The sequence below is a fragment of the Podarcis cretensis genome (genome assembly GCF_951804945.1).
Source record: "Podarcis cretensis genome assembly, chromosome: 3".
NCBI classification, from domain to species: domain Eukaryota; kingdom Metazoa; phylum Chordata; class Lepidosauria; order Squamata; family Lacertidae; genus Podarcis; species Podarcis cretensis.
The window spans coordinates 564440-588690 of NC_137172.1; the positions used below are offsets into that span (position 1 = coordinate 564440).

Sequence of the window (24251 nt, forward strand, 5' to 3'; positions counted from 1 at the left end):
TCTTGTACCAAGGAATTGTCTGGACCTGTTTGCCAAGGTTAAACTGCTGCAACCCCTGTCTACCCCTCCCCTTTGGTGACATGTCAGTGATGTAGCAATGAGGCATCAATGATGCTGTATGAATTCATAGAATCATAGAGTTGGAAGAGACCCCAAGGGCCATCGAGTCCAACCCCCTGCCAAGCAGGAAACACCATCAGAGCACTCCTGACATATGGTTGTCAAGCCTCTGCTTAAAGACCTCCAAAGAAGGAGACTCCACCACACTCCTTGGCAGCAAATTCCAGAATTGTATTCTGGGATATGGTGGGAAAGTTTTAAAAGTCCCTGTCACCCCATCCTCGGGGTTCAAAATTCCTCTTTGAACCTATTGCACAATCAGCTTTGGCCTACAGCTATTTGCTCTGGCTGGCTGGACTCCTTCCTTTATTCCACAGGGACCAGCGGGCTCTGTCCGACCAGCTGGGGGACTGAGCAGCCTCACACCTAGATTTTTCCGTAACACCCACCTAGTCCAGGGCTCTCACATGGATCAAATTTCAAAGCGCTCCCTGGTTGTAAAGCTGGCACCAGCAGAAGAGCTACTTTGGGCCCCAGATGTGAATGATGCTCCTTGCTTGGGGCTGCTGCGTCCGGCCTAACAGATCTTGCCTGCTGCCAACATCAGTGCAGAACTGTTTGCACAACTCAAATCTTAGAGCAGCAAATATCACCTGGTGGGCTGCTCTGGCATCAAGCAGGGAGCAGGTGCCCCTTCTTCCAGTTCTATGATTCCAGGCTATGGAGCACCACCACCAGAATACTTGCCTGCCTTCTTTAATTCTCTGTATGAAGCAAAGGCCTCCTTCCAAGAGTTCTGGAGCTGGCATCCATCCGAGGTGTAGGCAGGCAGGCAAAAGACACAGCCGTTTCTCCCCTTTTTGTACGTGATTCTGCATTTGGAGGGTGGCCCCATCTCCCTCTCCCCAATAAAAAAGTACCGTATTTTTCACTCTATAAGACGCACCAGACCATAAGACGCACCTAGTTTTTGGAGGAGGAAAACAAGAAAAAAAAAATTCTGAATCCCAGAAGCCAGAACAGCAAGAGGGATCGCTGCGCAGCAATCCCTTTTGCTGTTCTGGCTTCTGGGATAGCTGCGCAGCCTGCATTCTCTCCATAAGACGCACACACATTTCCCCTTACTTTTTAGGAGGGAAAAAGTGAGTCTTATAGAGCGAAAAATACGGTATTTTCCTGGCACCCTTCAAAACTCTTTGGCAAGCTGAAGGGAGCAGCAAAGATGAAGAATGAGTTCCCTGCAATGCAAGCGTCCCAGGAAGGCCCTGCTCTTTCACAGAAGGAAAATTAGCCAGCCAGGGTCTCCCCAAGTGACCACAGGAGCCTCTTCACAATGGGGGGGGGGAGTTCACAGAATCATACAGGCGGAAGGGACCTGTGAGGGAATCACAACTGAAGTCCTTACGCAACCAGCCAAACTGCTGGACTACGCCGAAATGGCAAAACTAACAGGAAGACAGGAATCAAGAGGATAAGATTTAATAAAAATAATGGGGGAAATTCATAATTTATTTAGGAGACCATTGTAATCAAATTGAAACTTTAGCTGGACTCTGCGGCTCACTTGTAATGTAATGAAAGCATGGATGATTTGAAAATTGAAATTTGGAGAACAGAAGTGCTCCAACTGGAGAACAGCCTTTACCAAAGGTGTCCTGGGCTTTGAAAACACTCAAACTCAGGACGCAAGGGGGAAACGTGCTAGGAGGAAGGCACGCTTGGCAAATCCTCACCGGGATAAACTCCTGCCCAGAAACCTCTGTCCCCACTGTGGAAGGGCATGTGGGTCCAGAATTGGCCTCCACAGTCACTTACAGACTCATTGTTAAAACTGTGTTTATGGAAGACAATTTTACCCGGCTAATCGCCAAAGAAGAAGAAGAAACATCTTAATAAGGAACCATGATGGGGATGGGGGGAAGTCAAGCAATTCAGAGAATCTCAAGAGACGATTATATAATTGTTGGATTGTAAATTTGTATTGATAAAAACAAAAAATATTTCAAAATAAAAACAAAGTTCTTATGCAACCTTTGGGCAATCCTGTTTAAATGCCTGGAATGAACCTGAGGTGGCCGTGAGCAGCTCACAGGGGGCTGCTGCCTCTGCATTTCCAACTTGCCGTCAACACACAGAAGCAAAAGTGTGAAGTTCCTTCATTTCGGCAATTGCGGGTGAGGACGTCAACACACAGGTGCCCTGTCTCCAGCTTGACTCTTCCTGGGGGGCAACGGACAAACCTTTCTAGGGAAATAGCGCACGGCGGGTTTTCTGGGAGAGAGTTCCACGCACCTGCAAAACAAGGGGGGCAACCACCATCCCTCTGACTCTGGCTGCGTCAGGGACCCCATCCATGAGGCCTTTTGGGGGTTTGGAGGGCAGCAACTGCAGCGAGGCTTGTGAGGTGCAGCTTCTGCCCCTTGTGAGAATCCCAAGATATCAGAGCGGCCTTGGCGGAGAAGGGGGGAGCCCAGGGCGCCTCTTTCTCTGGGACCCTCTGGCCAGCAGCCCCAAGGCAGAGACCCCTGAGCCCTGGGGGGGTCCGGTTCCGCCACAAGGACCATTCCTCTCCGTGTTCCGGTTCCAGACTTTATTTCAAACTTGTGGCCAAAGCCAAAGGGTTTCTGTCCAGCCGCAGAGAAGAGAGGCCTCTAGGAGACCTTCGCCTTCCGCCTCTGGGTGACCCACAGAAGGAGGGAGAGGGCGATGGTGACAGCTCCCAAGGTCCCAAAGAACAGCAGGTAGGGGAAGGTGCCCTGGAAAAGAAAGGTCAGTTAGGAAGACTTTTCTCCTCTTGCGGCAGCCCCCAAAGCCCCCCAACACCCAAGCCAGTCTGGGGAAGGCCGGGAGAGGGCAGCGCCTTTGACTCTTGGCTGCCGCTGGACCTGGCTGGGTCGAGGGTCTGCCTTCTTGCAGAGAATCATAAATTGGATGAGTTGGAAGGGTCCCTGAGGGTCTAATAATAATTATTATTATTATTATTATTATTATTTTTATTTTTATTTTTATTTTTATTATTATTATTATTTATACCCCGCCCTCCCTGACCAGAGCCAGGCTCAGGGCAGCTAACACCAGTAAAATTACAGTAAAAACAAAACAGGGGTGGGGAACCCCAATTTAAAATGCAGGTTAAAATGCAATTTAAAATCCAGCCTCATTTTAAAGTAGCCAATAAATCAAGACCATAAGGGGAGGGAAACATAAGGGTCAGACTGAATCCAAACCAAAGGCCAGGCGGAACAGCTCTGTCTTGCAGGCCCTGCGGAAAGATGTCAAGTCCCGCAGGGCCCTGGCCTCTTGTGACAGAGCATTCCACCACGTCGGGGCCAGTGCTGAAAAGGCCCTGGTGCAATTCCCTACAATGCAGGAATCTTTTTGCCCATCGTGGGGCTCGAACTTGCAGCCCTGAGCCGCCCACTCAGCTGCAGGGCTGGGGCAGGGCTCCCGCCGTTGGGCCAGGGTGGGGGGGCAGCAGCCCTGCATTCCTGGCCTCCGCTGTCTCCCAGCCCCCAGGCTTTCCTGGTGCACGAAAAAAGCCGCTCTGCTCCAGTTGAGTAGCACAACCCCCCCCCGGCCCCCTCTTTGCACCCCTCCTCTCAAACACAAAGCCCCCCACCCTCTGGGGCAGCTCACCTGGCGCAGGCACTTGTAGCCGTAGTGGGGGCTGGTGCAGAGGCACTGGGGCAAGCCGGGCCCGTTGTGGGAACACAAGGAGTCCTTTGGGCACAGGTGGCCTGCGGGAGGAAGAGGACAAGAGAAGGAGACTTTCCGCACATCCTGCAGGTGAAGAATGTTTAAGAAGAGTCTGCGGGATCAGGCCAGTGGCCCAACTAGCCCAGCATCTCGTCCTACAGTGGCCAAAATACCCCAAAGAACCTCAGAATCCAGGTAGACTGTCTCTGGACCTGGAGGTTCTAGAAGAACAGAAGAGAAGCCTGCTGGGCCAGGCTAGTGCCAAATCTAGTCTAGTGCTCTGTTCTTACAGTGGCCGACCACACGCAGGATTCAACCAGCCTCCTTTCTGGCTACCAGGGCCAGGCCATGATGTCTCGGTGGTGGAGGCAATGAGATGACCCCCCCCCTGGGAGCTCCCCAGGTCCTTGCAGGGCTCCCCTCTGTTCCAGCCAGGTCTGAGCAGAACGTCCCACGCAAGGCCACAGGTCTTGTGCAGGAGAAGCTCCTGGCAGCTGGTGCCCCACGAGCCAGATGCATCTGCCCGCCCCTCCTGCAGCCCTTGGCAGGAACACAAAAGAGCTGCAGTCGTCCTTTCTAGGGTTGTGCCTCGAAGGAGACAGGTGGTTGCCCTGAGCAACTGGGCCGTGTGGCAGGAGGGATCCTGGGATGGCCCTGGACTCTGGACTGTTTTCCTGCCCTCCACTGAGCTCTCTCAGTGCTGCTTGTGGCCTGATCTGAACACCAAACAGACACAGCACCATGCCCAGGTCCCAGGGTGGGTGGCTCTCGGCCCACAGGGCACTTCTGGAACCCCTGAATGGTTCAGACCCGGCTCCAGTTCCTACACTGTGGAGGTCAGGTGGGATTGCTATGAGGAATCATGAAAAATGGAGCACGCCATTGTGTCAGCGATGAAAGCATTGCTGTGACTGGGCTTGATTCATTGACAATAATTTCTGATCAAATCCCACAAGCCTCTCCACCTCTGCCCCATCTTCTCTACTGTCCATTTTCTACGCCTGACAGGCATGTAAAGCATTCTAAATCACAGACTGGTGGCTTCACCAGGCATCCTGAGCCATAAAGATAGGAGGTAACTTTGATGTAGCTTTCGTTAATCTTTAGATAGATCTTAAGGGCCAGGAAGAGAGTTTACATGGAGATGGTAAATGCAGCTTTCTTTCGTATGGGTTTATGAGCTCTGGGGGTACTAAATGCATTTCCTCTTGACTCCTGTTTATTTAAATTAACCACGTATGCACCAAGTAGGAAACAGTTTCTTTGTAGTTAACAGGATTTCTTCTGATCTGACTTTGTCCCACGTGGGGTTTTTGAAATGCTCAGAGGAAATCTGATTGGTTCTTACGAACACTGTGTAAAAAGTTCTTTTGTGAATAAAACGACCTGGGCCAAGGGCTGGACAGGATTATTATTGGCACTCCTCCCAGAGTCTTGCTGGTCAAGCCTCGTGTGTATTCTATGAATCAGAGTCCAATCCTTCCTTGCTTTGGGAACGCAACACTTCACACGGCATCATCCTGCAGCTCCTTCACTGTGGCGGATATAGGAAGGACTTTGGTGGCTTCCCAAATCGATGCTTCCTGTGCCCCACAACTGCCCTGACACCCCCATTCCACATGAGGCTGCTCCTCCAGCACCCAAGCAGGCCAGCCCCTGCCCACCCCCTGCATACCGAGCCCCCCGGAGCCGTTGCAGGGGTTCCTCTGGCCGTTGCAAATCCGGCTGCTTCCTTGGACGGTGACGTTGTCCCAGCCTTCGTTGCCTCCAGGGCAGTCCAGCGTCAGGGGCAGAGCTCTGCGGATCAAGGGGAATCATGAAGCTCACCAAGTCCAGGACTGGTCTCCCCCCAACTGTCCCAGCAGCAGGACTTGGAAGCCATGTCCCAGGGGCCCGCCCTGCAGCAAGGGGCCACGGGAGCCACAAAAAACGTCCCGGCCACCACGAAGCTGCTGTTTCCCAGGAGGCAGCGGCACCAGGGGAACCCATCACCCTCGGGCTCAGCTGGCACAGTCCAGGAGAAGCAGAAGCCCCCAGCCCAGCTCTCCACCCCACTTACAGGGTCTGCAGGTGGGTGAAGCCCCGGAAGGCGTCTTCAGGGAGAGGCTCCAGAGGGTTGTCAGTCAGGTCGCTGCATTGAGAAGGAGGAAGCACAGTCAGGCCCTGAGCTCTGGTATGGAAACACAGGAAACGGCCTTTTGCAGAGTCAGACCCACTGACAGGGTCTCTCCAGAGCAATGGTTCTCATACTTTTTCCCTTGGGCCACAGAATAAAAATTTGCTTTGGCTGCACCAACTTTTAAACTGGTAAGAAATACATTGGGAAATGAAAAGAAACTGCTCCTAGCAGTGCTTGATTCAGTACGTTTCCAAGCACAGTTCAAAGTGTTGGTGCTGACCTTGAAAGCCCTAAACGGCCTCAGCCGAATATAACTGAAGGAGCGTCTCCACTCCCATCGCTCAGCCTGGACACGGAGGTCCAGCACAGAGGGTCTTCTGGCGGTTCCCTCCCTGCGAGAAGTGAAGTTACAAGGAAGCAGGCAGAGGGCCTTCTCAGTGGTGGCGCCCGCCCTGTGGAACGCCCTCCCACCAGATGTCAAGGAAATAAAGAACTATCTGACTTTTAGGCGACATTGAAAGGCAGCCCTGTTTAGGGAAACTTTTAATGTTTGATGCATTACTGTGTTTTGATATTTTGTTGGGGGCCACCCAGAGTGGCTGGGGAGGCCCAGCCAGATGGGCAGGGTATAAATAATAAATTTTTATTGTTATTGTTATCATTATTATTATAGCATAGCACCACACCCTTTGAGAGCCACTGCTCCAGGGTTTGGGGCATGAAAGTTTTACCAGCCCTTCTTGCACCTGCCCTCCCCTGAGGTTGAACCTGAGGCCTTCTGCATGCAAGGCACCTGCTCTGCCACAGGGCACATTTTGGTGTGGCACATCACACGGGCGCCACTGCCCCCTCTGGGACAGGGCTACCAAAACCTCAGGGCAAGTGTATCATGTTGAGGCATTATTTCTAGCCTGAAATGGAGCGCAGATAAACAACCCAGAAGAGGGTGCTTGAATACAAACCTCAGGCTCCCTTCCTAATACTTCCCTGTACAATGGGGCACCAAGACTGTGACTCAGCCCCATTCCAGGGCAGCCTAATCCCTGCATGGCGTTACACCTGAGCAAGCAAATACAAAGCCAAGCAGAGACCAGAACTCTGTCCCTCCAGCTCCCTCTGAGAAGGCTGGGGGAAAAGGACAGGCGACTTCAGGTTAGGACCCAAGAGCTGAATCCGTCCCACCAATCCAGCCTGAACAAAGGAGCCTAAAGAAGGCTTGGAGTGCCACAGAGTTCCACAGGCACCTGGCTGGCCACTGTGAGAGCAGAATGCAGGACTGGATGGGCCCCTTTGGTCTGATTCAGCAGCCAGGCTCCTCTTAGGTTTTTATAGACTCACATGAGCAAAGCCGTGCTGGCCTCCTGGAAGCTGGAACACAGGTGCTGCAGCGAGCAGTTCCCCAGATCCAGCCTAGAGGACAAAGAGAGAGGAGCATCAGTTAACAGGAGTCCCCAGTCCCTGCCCTTCCTTCCCTCGCCCTCCAGCAGTTTTGGAGGTTGGGGGTGAAGGATGAGTTTCTCACAGCAGCAATAATATGGGGCTCACCCCAAACCTCAGCCGCAGAGCCTCGCACTTCCATTGGGCCTTTGGAACAGCCGCCAACTAGCAGCATCAGGTCACAGTCTGTTCCAGGCTTCCAAGCATAGAATGGTAGAGTTGGAAGGGACCCTGAGGGTCATCTAGTCCAACCTGCTGCAAAGCAGGTGCCCTCCAGATGTTCATCAGCACTAGCACCATGCAGCTATGCTGGCAGGGGCTGATGGGGGTGCTAGTCCCACAAATCTGGAGCGTATCAGCAGTGCCAGATTACCAAATAGCCAGAGCAGACACCGGTCCATGGGCCCCATGACAACGGATCAAAATAATATTGATTTCATCCTCAAAGAATTTTTAATTTGGAAGAGAAACTCCCATTAACTCAGAAGCCTACATTATTGCAAGCCCCCCCCCAAGGTTTTGACTGCCTAGGGGCCTCCACAGGGTTCATCCAGCACTGTGTATCAGGTTCGGGATAGATGCATCAGTCGTTTGGGGGCCACCTGAGAGCATCATCTCCTCCCCAAGGGCCCACAAGTGATTTTCTGCAATGCATCCAAGTCCAAGCGGTGATGTGGGATGAACATTTTCCTCCCCCCGCCCCTGACAAGTTGGCCAATTGTCAAGGGATGATGGGAGTTGTAGTCCAGCAACATCTGGGAGGTACAACATCTGCTACACTTGCCACTGTGAATGACAGTGCATTCACATCGGGCGACTGGAGCAGCTACCCTGCTGCCAGAATCTAAGGTGAGAGTGACAGGTAACATTTTCCAGGTGACTATCCCTTGGGAGCACACATGCCAGGCAGTGGTGCTGCAAGTGTGACCTGGGAGACCAGAGTTTGAATTCCCACTTAGCTGTGAAGCTCACTGGATGAACCTTGGACGTGTCTCTCAGCCTAACTCAGGCTTCCTCAAACTTGGCTCTCCAGATGTTTTTAGCCCACAACTCCCATGATCCCTAGCTAGCAGGACTAGTGGTCAGGGATGATGGGAAGTGTAGTCTCAAAACATCTGGAGGGCTGAGTTTGAGGAAGCCTGGCCTAACCCTACCTCACAGGGTTGCTGTGAGAATAAAATGGGGAGGGGAGAACCAAGGCCTTGAGGTCCTTGGAGGAAAAGGTGGGATATAAATAAAAAGAATATTTATGCATTCTGTTCTTCAGGCACTTATTTATTAAATATATATACTGCCCTTCACTCAAGGATAAAGCTACTATTTGCAAAGCTAAGCAAAGTCTGGTGCAGGTTCAAATTGGATTGGGGCCTGCATGTTGACACTGCTGCATTGAAGGCTTGGACTAGATGATTCTTGGGAGCATAGCTGTCAACGTTTCCCTTTCTTTAAGGGAAATTCCCTTATTCCGAATACGATTCCTCACAAGAAAAGGGAAAAGTTGACAGCTATGCTTGGGAGTCCCTTCCAGTTCTACAATTCTATGATTCTAAGACACAGCATAAAAGGACAAGAAACATAGAATCACAGATCCCGGAATAGCAGAGTTGGAAGGGACCCCAAGGGTCATCCAGTCCAAATTCCTGCGAGGTAGGAATCTCAACTAAAGCATCCGACATAAAATCACCCATTGACAGAAAGCAGCGCCCCTCCCGGCATGCTGACATCAGATTCGGAGACAGAGGGCAGCGTCTTCGTCCCTCCCGTGTCCGGGAAGGGTAACCTGGCCGGGATTCCCTTGGCTGCAGCCCCCGGGCTCCCTCCCGGCCAGCCGGACTCACCCCACCAGCACCACCGCGCCGGCGGCGGCCTCGCCTCCCGAGCAGCAGCAGCGGCCCCGCAGCCGAGCGCCCGGCCGGGAGGAGCACTGCGCGGCCACCGCGGAGCCGTTGCGCACGAGCCCCGGGCAGCAGCCTCCGCCGCACACCGCCGGCAGCCCCGCGCCCTCCTCGCCCCCTTCGCCCGTTGCCGCCGCCGCCGCCGCCGCCAGGCAGAAGCCCAGCAAGGGCAGGAGGAGCAGCACCGGGGAGAGGCGCCTGGGCGCAGCCATGATGCGGCACGTGACCTCGGCCCGGGAGGCGTCACGTGAACGGCAGGGGCCCCGCCCCTCAGCCACCCTTGGCGAAGGGGCGGGGTCTGCGCTGGAGCACGAGGAGAGGCGGGTCGCTGGATCCCGACAGGCCGGGCAGACTCGGGTTCTCCAAGTCCAAGCGGGTCAAAAGTCCCTGTGGACCTCGGGATCCAGGCAGACTGGCTCTGCCCCTGGAAGCTCCTCCCCGAGGGAGGGCAGAAGAAGAAAGAGCCTGCAGCAGGATCAGGCCCGGGGCGGACAACACCACCCATATATATATCTATATTGTTGTGGTCTAGTCCTTTAGTGGTGTCCGCCTCTTTGTGACCCCCTGGACCAGAGCACGCCAGGCACGCCTGTCTTCCACTGCCTCCCGCAGTTTGGTCAAACTCATGCTGGTAGCTTCGAGAACACTGTCCCACCACCTGGTCCTCTGTCACCCCCTTCTCCTTGTGCCCTCCATCTTGGGAGGCGTGGCCTAGGGTGGAGGTGTGGCCCGGGCAGAATCCCAGGGGCCATAGAGAGAGAGGCCTGGGGGCCCACATTCACTCCCCAAGGCTGATTCTGATTTTGTTGTTGTTGTTTAGTCGTTTAGTTGTGTCCGACTCTTTGTGACCCCATGGACCAGAGCACGCCAGGCACTTCTGTCTTCCAGTGCCTCCCACAGTTTGGTCAAACTCATGCTGGTAGCTTCAAGAACACTGTCCCACCATCTCGTCCTCCGTCGTCCCCTTCTCCTTGTGCCCTCCATCTTTCCCAACATCAGGGTCTTTTCCAGGGAGTCTTCTCTTCTCATGAGGTGGCCAAAGTCTTGGAGCCTCGGCTTCAGGATCTGTCCTTCCAGTGAGCACTCAGGGCTGATTTCCTTCAGAATGGAGAGGTTTGATCTTCTTGCAGTCCATGGGACTCTCAAGAGTCTCCTCAGCACCAGAATTCAAAAGCATCCATTCTTTGGCAATCAGCCTTCTTGATGGTCCAGCTCTCACTTCCATACATCACTACTGGGAAAACCATGGCTTTAACTATACGGACCTTTGTTGGCAAGGTGATGTCTCTGCTTTTTAAGATGCTGACTAGGTTTGTCATTGCTTTTCTCCCAAGGAGCAGGCGTCTTTTAATTTCATGACTGCTGTCACCAAGTGCAGTGATCATGGAGCCCAAGAAAGTAAAATCTCTCACTGCCTTCAATATAAACATTTATAAATATGCACAAGCATGCATTACTCTCATGTTGCAAAAACACACTGAGCACCTATATTTGCAGCACACCCAAAAGTCACAGAATCTGTGCATCCAAGCGGAGTGTTCTGAATAATGGCATTCTTATTTTCTGCCTTGCATGGTTCCTGGGTGAGCAATACTCAGTGGGCAAACTGAAATGAATGAACATGGTTAACTTAAGTCAAGGGGAAATGTGAATTAAATTGGAGGGGGGGTATGGGATGCCTGGTTGTGCATCCACAGTAGTGGCCAGAAGAGGAAAGACTGCAGGGAGAGGCATCTTGGTGCATCTGCAGCAGCAGAACCGGACGCCTTCATCTGCCTCAGCTGCAACTAAACATGCCTTTCCTGTTTCGGTTTCTACAGCCACAGCAGGAGATGCAACCTTCTAATGGTTTGACTTTACCCCTGGAAGAACACTCCTCCTTTGTCTCCTGAGATAGACAGATGCCAACCTGTGGCGCCCGCCCTGTGGAACGCCCTCCCATCAGATGTCAAGGAAATAATCCACTATCTGAATTTTAGAAGGCATCTGAAGGCAGCCCTGTTGAGGGAAGTTTTTGATGACTGATGTTTTAATGTACAGTGGTACCTCGGGTGCAGTACTTATTTTGTTCTGGAGGGTGTTGTAAATAAAAATATGCCCTTTTTTTCCCTTATGGGGTACCCAAGAGCCCATATAGAGTCCTTACATAGGTTCCCTATTGGTAGGAGAGAATAACAAAGGCCAACCAGAGAATACTGAGAAGCAAAGCAGCTCGTAAGCTTGATCTTTATTGATCTGTTGCAACAGGGTGCTCCCCTCACACGCAGGAGAGGAAGAGGACCCTCCAAAAATGCTGTGCAAGGGCTTATAAAGACTTTTGAAATTCCCATTCTCTAGATCAAGACCACCCCCAGAAACATTATGCATTCATCACAGAAGGGGTGTAACCTAAGACCACCCCTCAGATAAGGCAGTCTAGAACAGAACATGTGCATGTTGTTTTCTCCTGCCGCTTTGTTTATTTCCTGTCTGGCAGGTTACAAGAAATCCATTTCTTGGGGAGCCTGGGCAGTCTTTTGTAATGATAAGGCTCACACCCTTATTCAAACACAGATTAAGACAGGATTTGTGAAGGAAGAGACAATGGGGAGGCTTTTCCATTTTGACCATGCAGAGAAACATTTGCTCAGTTTAGGAGTCAAAATGGTTCCAGGTTGGCTTTCCTGTGCTGATCTATGTACGTGTGGTTATGAACGTTGCCATATATCTAAAAACCATAAAATTCCTATCACAAGGGCTGTACTTAACCTGAAACTGCTCTTAACCTGAAGCACCACTTTAGCTAATGGGGCCTTCTGCTGCTGCTGCTGTGCCGCCGCAGCCCAATTTCTGTTCTCATCCTGAAGCAAAGTTCTTAACCCGAGGTACTATTTCTGGGTTAACAGAGTCTGTAACCTGAAGCGTCTGTAACCTGAGGTACCACTGTACTTTGATACGGAAGGGGGGGGGGCATGTCTTCTTCACCTTCTTCTTCGCTACAATATATCAATTTATTTCCAATTGTCAATGTCAAAAGGGACTAAAATCTATAAAATTCATAGAAAATCAACGTGCCAATTTGCTCAATTTCTCTAGGACTCCATCACACCTCCCCTGTCCTCCATAATCCCTCAAGCAAGGTGTTAAGACCCTAATCTTGTCAAATCGCTCTGATCAGCCTTTCCTCCAGGCAATGTCAGGTGGCAGACTATGCATATTTGGGACCATTGTCTTCTCATCTCACTCAGGAAGTGTTTTTTCTGTGCATATCTCCGACTCTGCATATTCCCCCTCCCTCCTCCATATGTTAATCTGGTGTAACCCAACCTTTCCTTAATGTATTCATGATGTAACTGGGATGTATTTTGCACTTTATTCTGGGACATGGAGGGAGTTTCAAAAGTTCATGTCACCCCTTTCTCGCTGTTCAATCTCATCTTGAACCTGTTGCGCAATAAACTTGGATCTTCTGCACCTTGCTCCTGCCCGGCTGAGCTCATTTTCCTCCGCAGGGACCCACGGACTTAGTCCGATGAGCTGGGTGGCAGGGCAGCCTCGCACCCAGATTTTGCCGTGACAACTTTTAATCTTCTGTTGGAAGCCACCCAGAGTGGCTGGGGAAACCCAGCCCAATGGCCAGGATATCAAGAAGAAGAAGAAGAAGAAGAAGAAGAAGAAGAAGAAGAATTCTACTGTGGTGACAATGCAAAAAACAAACAGCATCCTGTTCTCTGTTTCCTCACAGTGGCCAACCTGTGGGAAACCTGCACCCGCAAGCAAGATCCGATCACAAGAGCAACTCCCCCTCAGGAGCATTGCTCCCTCTGACTGTGGAGGCAGAGAGGGGCTGGGGAAATCCAGCCAGATGGGCGGGGTAGAAATAATGAATTTTATTGTTGTTGTTGTTGTTGTTGTTGTTGTTGTTGTTGTTGTTGTTATAGAGCAGAGCCACTGCCAGCCCTCTCCACCTTCATGAATTTCCCCCCAGTTCTCCTTTAAAGTCCTCCAGGTTGGTGGCCCTGGCTGCCCTTTGGGGGAGGGAGTTCCACAATTTAATTCCGCTGCCTGAAGAAGGCTTTGCTTTCATCCCTTGCCCCTCTGGATCCTGCCACGCAGATTTTTTTGCTCCCGTGTGCATCCTTCCCTCACGGGTTGTGCTAGAATGGCAGGGCACAAGATGGGGGAGAAGGCGCCCTCTCCCTGCTTGGGGGCACCCACCTAGGTGCCACTGTGGGCGCGGGATCCTGGGCCGGATGGGTCCCCTTTGGCGCGATGCAGCTGCCCCAGGGCTATTCCTGGTTTCTGAGGAGTCCTGCATGGAGCCTCCATGGACAGAGCCAGTCTACCTTAGCGGGCCAAAGGCGCTCTCCTCCTGCTTGGGGCGCCTGGGTGCCAGATTGTTAGACATCCCGTAGACTGTCCCCGGGCAGGGGAGGCCGCTGATCCCTTCTTTTCAAACCTGAAAGTGGACAGCTCTGGCCCTGCCTGACTTTCGCCCTGGCCCCTCCCGGCCCCCCCCCGCCCGGCCTGCCTTTTCCCTGCCCATCCCGGGGGGGGGGCAGGGGGCTCCCCTTTCCCCTCTCTCGGCTTCCTGCCTTTTCCTCGAGGCCCCCCGCCAAGAAGACCTCCCTGGGGAGGGACCAGCTGGGCGCGGAGGGGTTAAGAGCAGCTGAGCCCCCTTCCTAGAGAGGACAGGAAATGGCGGGGGCGGGTCTTCCGGAGCCCCTCCCTGTCCCCTCTGCTCTCCTCCGGTGAGTCTCCTCTCCCCCCTGGGGGTCCCATTGTGGGGAGGGGCAGGCAGGGCTGGGCCAAGGGGGGGGGGCGAGGGGGTTTCCCCAGCTGGGGCTGGACTACAACTCCCCTCATCCCTGAGCCGGGCCTGGCTAGCTGGGGCGGATGGGAGTTGTAGTCCAGCTGGAGAAAGGCTGCTCCAGATGCCGGACTGAGGACCCCGCGGGTCCCCTAAATGGCAGGGGCCTCCCCAAATGCTCAGATCTGCACCCCCAGACGGAAGAGGAAGCCTTGGGGACTTGGAAGGGACCCAAAGGGCATCTAGTCCTCTTGTTCAGTGGTGTCCGCCTCTCCGTGACCCCCTGGACCAGAGCACGCCAGGCCCTCCTGTCTTCCACTGCCTCCCCCAGTTTGGTCAAACTCATGCTGGGCGCTTTGAGAACAGTGTCCCACCACCTCATCCTCTGTCGTCCCCTTCTCCTTGTGCCCCCCATCTTTCCCAGCATCAGGGTCTTTTCCAGGGAGTCTTCTTTTCTCATGAGGTGGCCAAAGTCTTGGAGCCTCAGCTTCAGGATCCGTCCTTCCAGGGAGCACTCTGCTATGAAATGAAAACTGCAGCCCAGACCTAAATGGCAGGGGCAGATCTGCCTCCCCCAGACTGAAGAGGAAGCCTTGGGGAGAAGCCTCGAATCTTGGCCTTGGAAGGTGCCCAAGGGACATCTACTGTAGTCCAGCCCCTGCACTGCAGGAATCTCAGCTCAGTTGCCCATTGCAGGCGGCCACCCACCTTCTGCTCCGAAACCTCCAAGGAAGGAGAGGCCGCCATCTCTCCTGGGGGTGACAGGGCCCAGCAGCTCTTCGGTTTCTCCAAATGCTTAGTCGGAATCTCCTTTCTGCAGGAGGGGGGCTCAGGAGGTCTTGCCATCCAAGAGGAGAGGCCATGGTGGGAAGGAGAAGCAGCATGGTCTAATGGTTAGAGTGCCGGACTGAGACAGGGTTCAAATCTCCACTCAGCCATGAAGCTCCCTGGGTGAGCTTGAGTCAGTCCCCATCTCTTCGCCTCGCCTTCCTCACAGGGTTGTTGTGCGGATGAATCACGTATTCCACCTTGAGATCCTGGGAAGATGAAAGGGGTCTGTACGTGTGATAAATAAACCCCAGGGTGCAGGTGGGGTGAAAGAGGCAGCCCCCTCCGAGGGCTGAGAGCAATCGGGAGACCCTCTCTCCACAGCCCCCTCTGCTCCAGCTACGGTTCCCCACGTCCCCTGGCAAGGAGGCTGGGTTGTTAAAGCACTCTAGGAATTGCGGGAAAGAGCGCTCTCCTGTCCGCTCACAGCATCCTGAACAAACTACGGTTCCCAGGATTCTGGGGAGGAAGCCGTAGCTCTGGAAAGGGCTCTGGTCCTGCTTGGCCGATGCACCACAGGTGGAGCCTGGCTGGGGGTCCGGGGTCTTCTTCTTATGCTTTATAATATAATAATAATAATTTAAAGGGCTCTGGTCCTGCTTGGCAGATGCTCCACAGGTGGAGCCTGGCTGGGGGTCCGGGGTCTTCTTCTTATGCTTTATAATATAATAATAATAATTTAAAGGGCTCTGGTCCTGCTTGGCAGATGCACCACGGGGTCCGGGTCTTCTTATTGGCCTTTATAATAATAATAATTTATACCCAGCCCACCTGGCCGGGTTTCCCCAGCCACTCTGGGCGGCTTCCAACAAAAAATTAAAAATACATTAAAACATTAGTGAGGAAAAACTTCCCAAAACAGGGCTGCCTTTAGAAACAAGGATCTTAGGAATAATAGGCCCAAAATGAGTGAGATCAGTCCCCGTGGCCCCCCCAGGCGCCAGGTCAGGAGCGCCTCTGGCTGGGCTGAGATTCAGCCTCCTCGAGAGTCATTTTCCTCCTCTGCCATCTGAAGTCTCTGGGTGAAGGCGGGAGGAGCCGGTGATTGACAGCGGAGCCAGGCCGGAGTCGGGGTGCAGTTCCCCCAAAAGGCCACCAGGGGCTGGAGTCTCTCTCTCTCTGATTGGCTGCCCAGCCAGCCAGTCAAAGGGGCGGAGCCAGCACTTTGGGCGGGAAAAGAAAAGGAGCCGTTTCTGAGGGAGTTTTTAGTCAGGGGCAGAAAAGGGAAAAGAGCAAATTATTGATCATTATGATTATGATTATTTTATCATTTATATCCCTCCCTCAGCCACTCTGGGCGGCTTCCAGCACATATAAAGCCATAGTAAAAGGTCAACCCTGAAAAGCGAAGCTGCCCCAAAGAGGCCTTCAAGTGAGCCAGGGCTCCTTTGGAGAGAGAGAAGCAGAAAGAGGGATCTGGACCCAGGACTGGACTGAGGGAGAAGAAGGGGCTCTGGATGGAGCCTCTCTGAGGAGAAGCTGGTCTCTGGCCAGAGGAAGAGCCGGTGGAGCCTCTGGGGAAGGCAGGCAGGCAGGCAGGCAGGCAGGCAGGCAGACGGATGGACAGACAGGCGTCCCCTGGGGGGCTGAGTCGGGGGCAGAGAGGGAGAAGCCGGGGGAAGACCCTCTGAACCAGAGCTGCCCACTTTCAGATTGGACCAGCAGCCTCCCCTGTCCCGGGGACAGTCGGCGGGATATCGAAGAATCCGGGAGAGCGCTGGAATAAGGGAATTTCCCGCAAAAAAGGGGAGGTGGACAGCTATGGTCTGACCGGGGTCTCCTTCCCGTCCGGAGGGGAGAAGGGGACCCCGAGGTCGGTGATCTTATTTGGAAAGACCTAAGAGTTTCGGGTCCAGGACGAAAAGCTCCCTTCTCTGGAGGCAAAGCATGAGGCTGCGCCCAAAGCTTTTCACGGAAACGTCTGCCATTACTAGGGAAAGGAGCAGCAAGGCCGGGAAGCATTTGGCCCCCTCTTTGGCCCCCCTCAGCGTCTCCCTCAAGTGGAAGAACCGATCTGGAGAGACGCTGCCCCTGTACTACTCTGTCTAGACCTGTGGCATCTTTCCGTTTAGTCTAATAATAACTTAACTTCTGCCTGAAAGAATGCCTCTCCTGACCCAACTTGCTTTCAGCCTCAGGCTGCAAATCACTAGGTCTTCCCTCAGAAATGACGCCCCTCCCCCGACAGCCTGTGGCAAACGGTAGAAATTTGGTGGGTCACCGATAATGAGTGAGTCTGGGACATATGAGTTGGTGCTTAGCGGTGGGCTCTGCTCCAGAGGCTCCTCAGAGATTGGGGTCCAAGTGAACCCCTCATGTCAGCACCTTGAACGGAGCCCCATTGTTGTGGGGACTCAGTGAGGAGGGGTAGACGCATGGATGCCCCCGGAGATCCTTGCAGAAAAAAGTGGGATAGAAATGCCATTAATAAAGAAAGGGAGCCCAGCCAATCATCTGGGTGCTGCCAGATGGGTCTGGCATGACTTGTTTTCGAGAAACCCCTGCTGGGTCTTCGTAATCACAGCATCCTTTTCTCAGTCCTCACAGACTGACGGTTTAATTATCTGTTCTAGGACCTTCCCTGGTTGCCTGGCATCAGTCTCAAGCTCACCGGTCGGTAGTTTTTCCTGTTTTTGAAGATGGGGACAACACTTGCCCCCCTCCAGTCTGCAGGAACCTCTCCTGTTCTCCAAGAATCCTCAGAGCTCTAGATGAAGGCTCTGAGCTTACATCCCCAAGCTCCTTCAGTACCTTGGATGCAGCTCAGCAGGTCCTGGAGATCTGAATTCACTTGATGAAGCCAGGCGTTCAGTTACTCCCTCTTTTCCGATCTTGGACTGCCCCTCCCTCCTTGCACCATTTATTCTTTGATTACTAGGTTGGGCATCACTTTCCTTATGCAGCCACACTGTTTTCCTTAGATGCCTCTCACTTTTCTTTACGGTTGGGACTGCCTGCATTTGGGCCTTCAATATTTCACCTTGAAGAAGCTCCCATTTATTTCAGTATTTCAGAACATAGGATCTCCCCCAGTATCTCCTTAAGCCTTTTAAAATTGGCCGCCTTAAAGTGAATTCCTGACTACACTCAGCTTGCGTTTCCCTCTGTCTCAGGGGAGGACATGATCACTTTCTCCCACGTTTCCCAGTACTTCCACTTGGTTGATCAGTTCCCATCTGTTGTTGAGGACTAGGTCCAAGAGAGATGATCCCCTTCTTGTTTCTTCCACCTTCTGGGTCATGAAATTGTCAGTGAGGCAATTCTGCATGGTCACTTTCCTGAGACCAGGGCTAGAGACATACTTCTCTTTCTTCTGACTTTTTTTCCTGTTAATGAAGGTTCAGAGTCGGGGCTGTGGTGCAGTCCAGCCCTGGCTCCTAGCAAGACTCAGCCACGCTTGCTCAGGAAACATTTCTCTTCTCCTGACCAAGTATCAGTCTGATAACAGACCAATATGTTTCCTTTGTAGGATTTGCTGGTACCTCTAAACTGGACCATCAGAACTTGGCAGAAAACGAAAGGATTCCTTCCGATCTCTTGGAGGCTTCATGAGAGCCCAGATGGATGAGCAAGACTCAGCTGGCCCTGAAGCAGGAGGAGGCCCTGCCCTCCAAACTGGGAGCAGTGGGGGATTTGGGGAAAACTCAGTGCAGAAGATCCCAGGTGAGGAGGACACCCTTTGCTCAGAGGTGCAGAGCCAGCAGTTGAGACAGTCCTGCTCCCAGGAGGCCAAAGGACCCCGAGAGGCTTGCGGCCGACTCCACCACCTCGACTGTCGGTGGCTGAAGCCAGAAAGTCATACCAAAGCTCAGATGCTGGACCTGGTGATCTTGGAGCAGTTCCTGGCTGTCCTTCCGCTGGAGATGGAGAGCTGGGTGAGGGAATGCGGAGCGGAGACCAGTTCCCAGGCAGTAGCCCTGGCCGAAGGTTTCCTCCTGAGTCAGGCGGAGGAGAGAAAGCAGGCAGAGCAGCAGGTGAGAGAGACTTTCCTCTGGAAACTCCCAAGGGGCTCCAAGCAAGACAGGGCGCCTTCCAAGATGCTCTCCTAACGGCTGGCCCTCTTTGGAGAAGCAAGGGAGGAGATCTGCTCCCCTAAAGTGTTTGCTCTGATCATTCCTTTTCTAATCCTTCTCCCCATTCTCTGTTTTAAATCCTTGCTACTCTTTCAGGGAAAGGATCTCTTTGCAGAAATGGGCCTGGAGTCCTGTGAGGCAGAAAAGACTCCGTTGGACGCCAGAGGGAGGCCGCTGGGTAAGGAGGAACTCGTCTTTTTTCTCATTCTGTGGATCTTGAAACTAATCTTTGGGTTCTGTTCATCTTTAGGGGGGGAGGCACTTGGGGCCAAGAGCCCAAAGGAGGGGAGATGTATTTTGACAGAACATAAATTTGAAATGGGTACAATGTCAAAATGCACTCAACAAGCAAGACCTTTTCCATGGCACATCTATGGCACTTATCTCTAAGTGCTGAACCTCTAGTTACAGGTAGGTAGCCGTGTTGGTCTGCTGTAGTTGGAAAAAGAAAAAAAAATTCCTTCCAGTAGCACCTTAGAGACCAACTGAGTTTGTTATTGGTATGAGCTTTCGTGTGCATGCACACTTCTTCAGATACACTGAAACAGGCTGCTGAAAGAGACTTCTGTTTCAGTGTATCTGAAGAAGTGAGAGACGCAGGAGCTGATGGCTTCCCTTTGACTTTTGTCTCTCTCAGGTGACCGAAGGATGCCCCCCAGACCTCCTCATCCATCTTTTCATGAGAACGGAGGAGAAGCAGCAGCTGTGGAAACAGATCTGGTATGGGGAAAGAGCTTTGTGGGGAAAGAGTCAGAGGAGTGGGGCAGCCAGGGAGCCTCTGGGCCGGAAAGAATTTCTGTCAAAGCCTCTGTCCTGAACAAAGATGGACAATGCCATTCGAGAAGGTTTATGTGCTGACAGGAATGAACAGCCATCTCTCCTTAACTGGGCTTCGGAATGTCACTTTTATTATTATGATTTATCAGTAGCTGCAGCTATATTTCTATATCAATCTAATCAGGCTTCTAAGCAGTTGAGAAGCTTCCAAGAAGTTGAGAAGCCATAACAAACCGTGGCCGGGATTCACCTCAGCAGCCCCATCAGCTGCACAAAGGGAATCCCCCTCCTCCCCCTCTCTGTGCCCCCATGAGCCCCTTGAAGTTGGCTGTAGGGCAGAGGGAGGGTCCCATCGCCCCCCAAGCATCGCACAGCGGGAGTAGAGAAGGGAGGGTTCTGTCTGCCAAACAGGAATACTTCCACAGACAGAACGATTTGAAGAACACCATGCGGAGGTCCACCCATTCACACAAAGATTAATACCCGTCATTAGAATGCACCATAAAAGGATTACATTAAAATGTTAAAATAGGCATCCAGACCTAAAATGTGCAGCCAAATAAACCCATTAAAAGAACACAGCAAGGAATGGGCAAAAAACAACTGAAGAATGTATAGTGGATAATCTTTGTGCTGTCTCAGAAGAGGACCTTTTTCCTTTGCCTTCAGGGTCCTCTGTGCTTTGAAGATGTCGCTGTGTATTTCACAGAGGAGGAGTGGGCATTGCTGGATCCTGACCAGAGAGCTCTGCATAAGGACATCATGGAGGACACTCGTAGGATTGTGGATTCTCTCAGTAAGGATTCCTGCTGGACTATAATATATGTTTTGAAATACACACACACACACACACACACACACACACACACACCTACCTCCACCTGTGAGAATCCTGCAATATTTTGATGGCGCTTGACAGCATCTGGGATTCTCCTTCCCCATAGCTCACCTTGAATCTACTGTTCTGTCTGCAAATATTCTTGCCCCACATTTGCCTTTTTAAACCATGACCAGGCCGGTCTGAGCTGCCCAGACATTCTTGAATGTAACCTTCCATGTGTTGGCAGAAGTAGCAGCTTCTGTGAGGTTTTCTGTTTTTGCTCCTGTCACTTTCTGGTTGACCAAAGAGACAACTGGCCTTGCAGATGGAGGAGATTCCATGATTAGGCCAAACAAGATCCTTCCCGGAAAATGCCAGGCTGTTTGAATCTCAGGTTCCCATCAATCTATGTGTCAAGGAGAGTCAACAAAGGCAGTGAACCCTGTAGTAAGACCTCAGATCTAAGTCCCTTCCGTTCTTCATCGATCACAAACATTCATTAGCAGTCTTCCATGATTGGGGGCTCCATTTCTTCCTGAGGCTCTAATCGGTTTCTCTCTTTGATGCAGGTGCTGATGGACTGGAAATTATGAAGAAGGGGAACCGTGACAACATTCACACAGTGGGGAAGTTGTATAAATATTTGGAGTGTGGAGAGAGTTATAGTATGAGCTCCCATTCTACTTCCCATAAAATATATCCTACTGGGAAATATCATTATCGGTACTTGGAAGATGGTAAGACATTTCGTCAGAAGACATTTCGCACTTTCCATAAAAGAATTCATACAGGGGAGAAACCCCATCAGTGCTTAGAATGTGGGAAGAGCTTCAGTTGCAAAAATAGTCTCACTTCCCATCAAAGAATTCATACAGGAGAGAAACCATATCAGTGCTTGGAATGTGGAAAGAATTTTAGTCGGAAGGATTACCTTACTTCACATGAAATAATCCACAGAGGGGAGAAACCCCATCAGTGTTTGGAATGTGGGAAGAGCTTCAAACTGAAGAGGCATCTCACTTATCATCAAGCAATTCACAGTCAGGAGAGACCATATCAGTGCTTGGAGTGTGGTAAGAGCTTCAGTTGGAAGGACCATCTCATATCCCATCAAAGTATTCATACAGGGGAGAAACCCTATACGTGCTTGGAATGTGGAAAGAGCTTCAGGCAGAAAGCTAAGCTCACTTCCCATCAAAGAATTCATACAGGGGAGAAACCATACAAGTGCTTGGAATGTGGAAAGAGCTTCAGGCAGAAAGTTCAGCTCACAGATCATCAAAGAAATCATACAGGGGAGAAACCATATCAGTGCTTGGAATGTGGAAAGAATTTTAGTCGGAAGAGTACCCTTACTTCACATGAAAGAATTCACCGAGTGGAGAAACCATATAAATGCTTGGAATGTGGAATGGGCTTCATTAAGGACTGCCAGCTCACTTCCCATCAAAGAATTCATACAGGGGAGGAACTATATCAGTGCTTGGAATGTGGAAAGAGCTTCACTTGTAAGAATAGTCTCACTTCCCATCAAAGAATTCATACAGAGGGGAGACCATATCAGTGCTTGGAATGTGGGAAGAGCTTTAGTCGACAGAATAGTCTCACTTCCCATCAAAGAATTCATACAGGGGAGAAGCCATATCAATGCTTGGTATGTGGAAAGAGCTTCAGTCAGAAGGTTACCCTTACTTCCCATCAAACAATTCACTGTGAGAAGAGACCATATCAGTGCTTGGAATGTGGAAAGCGCTTCAAATGGAAGAGAAGTCTCACTTACCATCAAGGAACTCACAGCAGGGAGAATCATGGTATTTGAAGATGGGTCTCCTATCTCCTCTCAATCTCCTCTTTTCCAGTCTAAGCCTACCCAGCTCCTTCTATCGTTCCTTAAAAGGCTTGGTTTCCAAATGCTTGATTATATTGGTCACTCTTCTCTGCACAGATTCCAACTTCTCAATATCCTCCTTTGATTGTGACATCCAGAATTGAGCACAGGACTCCAGGTCTGGTCTGACCAAGGCAGAAAGGAACCTAGTATTACTTCCCATGACCTGGACATTAGACGCCTGTTGAGATAGCCTGAAATAGCATTAGCTTATTTTGCTACTGACTCACCCTGTTGACTCATGTTAAGCTTTTGGTGTCCTAAGACCCTTAGATCCTTTTCACACATGCTGCCGGCAAGTGTGGTGTTTCCCATAGAATCATATTTTATTTTATTTTTAAATAAATTTTATTAACCGGCCAATCACATCAATTCAAACCACATCACATAAATTCCAAATTACAGAGCCGAATTTTTAAAATTTTGTTGGGGGGTCCCATACTTCCAGATCCGAGGAAGAATTCTGATCTAATCATTCCTTCTGCATTTATGTCCAAATCAGTCCAAATAGATGTTCAAACAGTCCAAACATATATTCATATCTTGCTGTTTCCACATCACTCTTAATCAAATATTTTCTCTTTGTCCTTTATGGTCTCTTCTCATGGTCTCCTTAAGCCAATAAGCACCGATAATACTCCTGCGTAGATTTCCCATCATAAATCCTCAATTCCAGTTAGTTCCCATAAATCGTCACCTTCGGAGATAAGATCACTTTTTCCTTCGTAAATTTATAGCTCTGTCGTACCTGAAGCCTCTTTGAGGGGTCTCTCCCACGATGTAAACACACTCTCTTCCACCTCCCAGGCTTATTCCTCCGACAGAGCTTCCTAAGATGGCGTCGACGACATTTTTAACTGCATCAGAAGCAAAGCTCTTATACATTCCAGTCTTCTAAAAACATGCTTTGGTTCGAAAGTTTATCTCCACACAGCCTTAGATTCACAGCTTAAGTCCTTAAAACCTCATTTCTGGCTTTTGATTCCTGAAGGGAGGGGATTCTTGGGGTATCACTTAGTAAAATAAAATGTTTTTCCCCCTCTCCCATCAGTCATTTGCCATACCGTATCAACATATCTTCTCATAATTTAAAACTTGCTTTTCCAGAGACCTCTTCTGTTGCAGTCTTCACTCACTCCTCCTCATTTCATGAAGTATGTGCATTCTTTCGTGCCAAATTGTTTCCTTTGAAGTTCTTGCAGCTAGTGGCACAGGTCAGAGACAGCGTCCAGGAGTGCCGAGATCCCACAGGAGGGTTTTTGTGCCTAATGCCCCCATCCCCCTCAAAAATTTGGGGGTGGTATCGGGCACAGCAGGCATATGGCCCCACTCACCGACCTGAGTGGGTAGGGAGGCTAATTACTCCCAACATAGCCTCCAAATTACCTCCTGTGGGTCGGAGAGATAACAATAATAATAATAATTTATTATTTGTACCCCTCCCATCTGGCTGGGTTTCCCCAGCCACTCTGGGAGGCTTCCATAGAAACCAAAAATACAGTAAAATATCACAGATTAAAAACTTCCCTGCTCTTCTCTGCTCTTTTTGCCTTCCCTGGGAGGAAGGTGGAGTGGATGTCTGAAACTCAATGTCAAAGTGAAACTAAGTCCAGATAAGACAGAGGCAGTTAGTGGGTGGTGCCCTAGACCAGATGGGTGGGAGAAGGGCTGCTTTTAAAAAAATAAATAAAAAATTTAAATTGGTGTCAGAGCTGCCTCCAGGTCCCAGCTCACAGAGGACCAAAGCTAGGCTGTAGTTATGTACAAAAGTCTTTATTGAGGTTCAGTTTCCATTTTAAAGCCGCAGCGCGCAGCTCTACATCTCGACCTTAGACCGGCGAAGTCCTGTCTGAGTCTCCGCCCCTTCCA

At 51.1% G+C, this 24251-nt stretch overlaps 2 protein-coding genes across 2 annotated transcripts; one reads left to right on the forward strand and one right to left on the reverse strand.

Annotated features, from left to right (window-relative positions):
* Nucleotides 1-2012: 2012 nt before the first annotated feature.
* On the reverse strand, nucleotides 2013-9419 carry ATRAID (all-trans retinoic acid induced differentiation factor; the record flags this gene model as incomplete). Its single annotated transcript, XM_079969108.1, has 6 exons — nucleotides 2013-2816; nucleotides 3697-3797; nucleotides 5432-5553; nucleotides 5816-5887; nucleotides 7214-7285; nucleotides 9151-9419. 6 exons carry the CDS (start codon nucleotides 9417-9419, stop codon nucleotides 2712-2714), a joined length of 741 nt encoding a protein of 246 aa, XP_079825234.1. The 3' UTR covers nucleotides 2013-2711.
* A 7631-nt stretch (nucleotides 9420-17050) lies between these two features.
* Nucleotides 17051-22420, forward strand: LOC307213401 (uncharacterized protein; the record flags this gene model as incomplete). The annotated part of the gene is made up of 6 exons (XM_079971272.1): nucleotides 17051-17054; nucleotides 18473-18798; nucleotides 18994-19075; nucleotides 19535-19617; nucleotides 20344-20470; nucleotides 21064-22420. The coding sequence occupies 6 exons, from the start codon at nucleotides 17051-17053 to the stop codon at nucleotides 22311-22313; spliced, it is 1872 nt and encodes a 623-aa protein (XP_079827398.1). The 3' UTR covers nucleotides 22314-22420.
* Between the last annotated feature and the right edge of the window lie 1831 nt (nucleotides 22421-24251).